Here is a 5,059-nt window from a genome sequence, read left to right as displayed (position 1 = left end):
TCTCCCCTTTATGGGAAGGGACACCTCCCACTAGAACAGGTTGCTCCAAGCCCCATCCAACCTGGCCTTGAACACTTCCAGGAAGGGAGCAATCACAGCTTCCCTGGGCAGCCTGTGCCTGTGTCTCACCACCCTCACAGTGACAAATTTCTTCTTAATGTCTAATCTAAATCTTCCCTCTTCCAGTTTAAAGCCATTACCCCATATCCTACCACTACACATCCCTGTAAAAAGTCCCTCCCCAGCTTTCCTGTAGCTTGTTCAGGTACTGGAAGGCTGCAAGGAGGTCTATCTGGAGCCTTCTCTTCTCCAGGCTGAACAACCACAGCTCTCTCAGCCTATCTTAGTAAGAGAGTTGCTCCAGCCCTCTGACCATTTCATGCCCTCCTCTGGACTTGCTCCAACAGCTCCGTGTCCTTCTTACATCCAGGGCTCCAGAACTGGACACAGTACTCCAGGTAGGGTCTCTGCCCTGCTCCATGGGCTCTGATGCTGGCCTTAGTGAGGGGAAAAGCCCAGCTCACACCAGCACCTGCTATTCAGCCTTCTTGCTTGCAGATATGGCAGATTATCCTTTTTAAAGGAAAGGTGGTTTCACCACAACCAACAGCAGCCTTAGTTGGGGGAGAGATGCACAGGTCCCCAGGACATAGGTACAAGTGTTGGGGCTGCTATAGGGACTGAGGTTTCCTCTTCAGCATCCCTGCAACACAGCAGTGCAGCCGCAGAGGGACAAGCTGCTCCAGGTGTAATGGGGGGCTGGCTTGGCCCTGCCCCTGATTCCCAAGTCATGTTTCTCCCTGCACCAGATCCGGAGCTGCAGCCACGCGTGACCGTGGGGGCTGCTGTCCTGTCAGTCAGGCTTGCTGGGCAGCATCTACACTCCCACTGCACGAAGGACAACATAAAAACAGATCCTGAGAGAGCTGTCCTCCCTCTCCACGGGTCCATGGACTAAATATGACCAGCAAGGTCAGGCTAATAAACTCAACTTCTTTCTTTGTCACTCAAAACCTGTCAATCCTTAAGGTTGATTTTATGCCCCAAATTATGTGGTGTTTTGTTTTGTTTTGTTTTTCATTTATCTCCAGATAATAAAGTGCCCAGAACTGCAGTATAGCAAGGGTCAGCAATAATTTGTTGAAGTGGATATTGCTCTTCAGTGCAGACAGAAACCATTGTCCTTGCTTCCCAACCACAGCACATTGCAAACTGTGTGCCCTTTGACTGTTGGAGGAGGCAGCACCCGAACCTTCTACCATCTGAACACAACATGACATGGGAGCATCACCCTTGAACAGGGAACATTGCCAGGGCTGGACTATTACCTGCTTGGACAGAAGCTCTGAGGAGAAGGTCCCAGGAACTGGAGATGCCACAAACAGGGTGCACCATCTTCTCATGGCAAGCTGGCAGTGCAGGGGGGAAGGGAGTCTGTGGTGGTGGGTAAATACAGGGGGAGAAACTGGCCCTTTGGTGCTATCCCTTCCTTTGCAAAGGCACATGAAGTTGCTCTTCTGAAACACTTTTAAGAGCTGTTTTGGGCTAGAAGCAGAGACAGGGAAACCATTACAGCTCTGCCACTGTTTTAGGTGCTCTAGAGGGTGCTCTAGAGAAACCATTGTCCTAACCCAGTCTGGAGCAGGCCACACAGAGCAGTACTCAAAAAACTAAAGCAACATCTTTATTTTATACATAACCTCAGTATAAAAAGTTTATTACATAAGAGCTGTTTTGTTTACAATATATTATATTGCTTCAAGCTGATGCGGAAAGATCATACATTACAGTTCTACCTTTGTTTACAATATATTATGTTGCTTAAATGTAACCACCATAGTGTATTTTTAATACACAGTAGTTTTCAAAATTGTAAAGCCAAAAGTAACATTTAGTTGGGTTATCTAGTTCTTAAATTAGGTAAATTATTTATTTTATTTATTTTTCATAGGGGAAAGTCTAAATACACAACAGCAAAAATGTAAAAGACACCTTTCTTTTGTCTTAGGCAAATTAAATCTGTAGTCTGAAATGATTCAGGTTAGCATCTACAAGGTTTTCTGCTTGAATATTGTTACTTAATTTTTGGAAAATATTTGCAGCTATATAAACAAAAAAGGAAATTTAAACATAACTGGAGTACAAAACACCATCCAAAGCACTGAAAGAAGCTTATATAACCATGCTATAGGAGTATTTATAAAACTTAAAAGGACCAGTAAATATCAGCTCAGTGGTTTATAATGAAGCTAATAACATTCCAGCTGGTGATCTCAACTGTAACGAACAGCGTCTTAACATTCAATCCATGAGAGGTTAATGAAGGCTATGAACTTTCTGTAACACGAACTGTTTCAGATGTTGGAGCTCACCAGATATAATTTGATTCGGGTGGAACAGGCCTCTCCTCGGCCCTCTTGGGGGAAGGCGTGTGCTGCCTCTGCTTGCTGCCTGCTGGCCTCAGGGCACTCAGACCACTGGCTCCGTACCCTGGAAAAGTATCCAGTTCAAGAGAAAAGAAACCACAGAAGCGGGCTTGTGATCCTCTGCTAATATTTCAAGTGGAAACAGTCCCTCCTCGTTCGAGCAGAGGGTTTTGCTACACCTCGTGCAAACGCTCGCCCCTCTCCGTGCCCCCTGGGATGGATGAGGTGCTGCCAGATGGGCTTAATCACAGAAAGATGCTCCCTCCTTGCCTGGAACCATCAGCACACTCAGTCTGTGAGTCAGCCCTTGGCTCACACGTGCACAGCCCGTGCTGGTGGGTGAGAATCATGCTGATCTGCAGCAATGGGCTCTGAAGAGCCGGGTGAGCATCCCCCCAGGGAGAAGCTGCACCAGCTACCTGAGCTTGGCTTTGGTGTATGGCTGAATGCAAAGAGAAAGGACAGCAGGGACAATAAACACCTTGGGGGGAGGGGGGGCAGAAATCAGCAGCTAAAACAGGTTTAGCAGAGCTGCTTTGTTGTGGAGAATGAAAATGAACAACAAAAATGGAATTCAAAGTATTATGTTGTAATTATTTGTAGTTTCATTTACCCATCTCACTACCTGAAGCTCACGAAAATGACTTTGAAAACCTGAGCCTCATGTTCATCTTTTTAACCACTTCTTTTTAAGAAAACAGCTTTACTGAAGAACCATTAATTTGATGGAGTATGCAGCAAGTCTCTCAAATCAACTAGAAATCTCTCAAGTCAGGAGATGTTTGGTCGTAGTTTAAATGAGTAAATTGCAATGCGTACCGACTTGCACGTGCAATTTATGCCCTACGTAGGCACTTAAAATGGGGGAGAATTTTTTAAAGATGGCCTATTCTCAGTTTCTGTGCTAAACACAAAGAGACTTTTGCAGTGTTAAACACAGCAGGACTGTACCCAAACTTGAAGCGATTAAGGATGGAAAACCTCAGAGCCAACAATAAAGCATGGCTGTTGACTCCTCCTAACATGGTAGTTATGAGTTTTGGTTTTGCCATACAAGTATCTACTTCTTTAGGGATGTTCATCCATGGTACATATGCTTTTTCACTCTCTATCTCAGTTCTTTTTTATAAAAGTATTACAAGAAGAAAGAGCCTATATTGAGCTTATGAATTGAAGTTCATATTGATTTCAATTTTTTCTAACCATAACTTGTATTAATGGTATTTCTCCTTCATAGAACTACAGAAATACTTGAATACAGGTCCCAGAAAAGTGGACTCCCCAAACCTAATTTTCACAGCATAATCCATTTTAGTTAGAAAATGCTAATTTTATAATGAAACAACTATATTAATTCTAATACATTTTAATATGATAGAAATCACAGGCATCAACAGCGTTTAATAAAAATGATAATTCAGTTGATCCTGGAATGTAAGATTCATGTTTCTTGCAGCTAATCGGTGAGCTTTACAGCTGCAAATGTTTTTCAACTTTAAAAAAACATTACTGACACTTAAAACATGGAATGTGAATCAATAGCTAACAGTTTTGAAGATGAACGTTAATACCTCATGGGAGAATGTACAGAATGTCTCCTGAAGGCCTGCTATTGCACATTAAGTATAAAATTAAATCCAAAGTTCTTAGCCGATACTGCCTTTCAAATAATCTTATAGTGCTATTTTAAATCCAATGAAATGATCAGTTGCCTCACTGAGTGCCAAATGGGTCTATAAGCACAACAGAAGTTAATTTTAAGGACTTAAACTTTGCTTTGGGACAGTATCTTTTGTGGTCTGTGGAGAATGGATGGGGAAGAGAAGGTTAAAACTGAATTTGGTAAGCAGACATAGTACATAACTTTTCAAGTTTTCTCCAAAGTATCTAAAAGACTTTTTTTTTTTTTTCTAGGTTTTAATCAGCATTAAAACCTGACAGTTTTATTTCTAAGAATGCCAACCCAACAGTTCAAAACCAGCTGGTATTACTGGGGAGTACTGAAGGACTTTAGATCCCTTTCATAACATGGATGGAAGACACATGAGGTCATCTAGAAATATGGCTCATAATAGATTCTAGAAATTCTATCACAAGGGTGATCTTGTCAAAACACTTTTAAACAATTCTGAGGGTTTTTAAAGTAGTTAAAGTTACAGAGCATTGAAAATCTTAATTTTATTTTTTAGATTAAAGATTAGGAGAAATGGAGTGTGGTAACACCAGTGGTGCTGGAAAGGCTCTTGACACCATCATTTCAGTATGGCATTGGACATGTAAGACTCCCAGTACAGACCCTCAGGGCTTGTTTTTTCACTTACTTTTGTTGCAGTGTCTCCCATGCCAGCCCTCTTTGCACTGGCATTTGCTGGGCTCAGCACAGGTGCCATAGGGGCCGCAGCCGGGTTCGCAGACAGCTGTAAGAAAGTGAGCACATACACCTGACCTCTTGGCACCTCATCCAGAGGCAGAGTTGCATATTTGCTTTCCCTGCTTTTCCTCAAGAGGGGTTGGTCCCGGCCCGGAGCTCTCACAGCTAATCTGTGACTTTGCACTGAGTGTGCACAGAGCTCCAAAACATTCCGCCCCCCCCCCCCCCCTCCCTTCCCTCACACCGCAGCCCAGCCGTCCCG

General features: G+C 43.2%; 1 protein-coding gene across 1 annotated transcript in view; it reads right to left on the bottom strand.

Moving 5' to 3' along the window:
- Positions 1 to 1,662: 1,662 nt before the first annotated feature.
- WIF1 (WNT inhibitory factor 1) overlaps positions 1,663 to 5,059 on the bottom strand; it is an 18,432-nt gene continuing 15,035 nt past the window's right edge. Inside the window, exons 7-8 of the mRNA XM_009997744.1 lie at positions 4,748 to 4,843; positions 1,663 to 2,490 (exon numbers count right to left, since the gene is read on the bottom strand). Of these exons, the coding sequence (XP_009996046.1) occupies positions 2,369 to 2,490; positions 4,748 to 4,843 (218 nt within the window). The 3' untranslated portion in view covers positions 1,663 to 2,368. The remainder of the gene's footprint in view (positions 2,491 to 4,747; positions 4,844 to 5,059) is intronic.

The sequence above is a fragment of the Chaetura pelagica genome, unplaced genomic scaffold (genome assembly GCF_000747805.2).
Source record: "Chaetura pelagica isolate M959 unplaced genomic scaffold, ChaPel_1.0 scaffold314, whole genome shotgun sequence".
NCBI classification, from domain to species: Eukaryota; Metazoa; Chordata; class Aves; order Apodiformes; family Apodidae; genus Chaetura; species Chaetura pelagica.
This window is presented reverse-complemented; position numbering and strand designations above follow the sequence as displayed.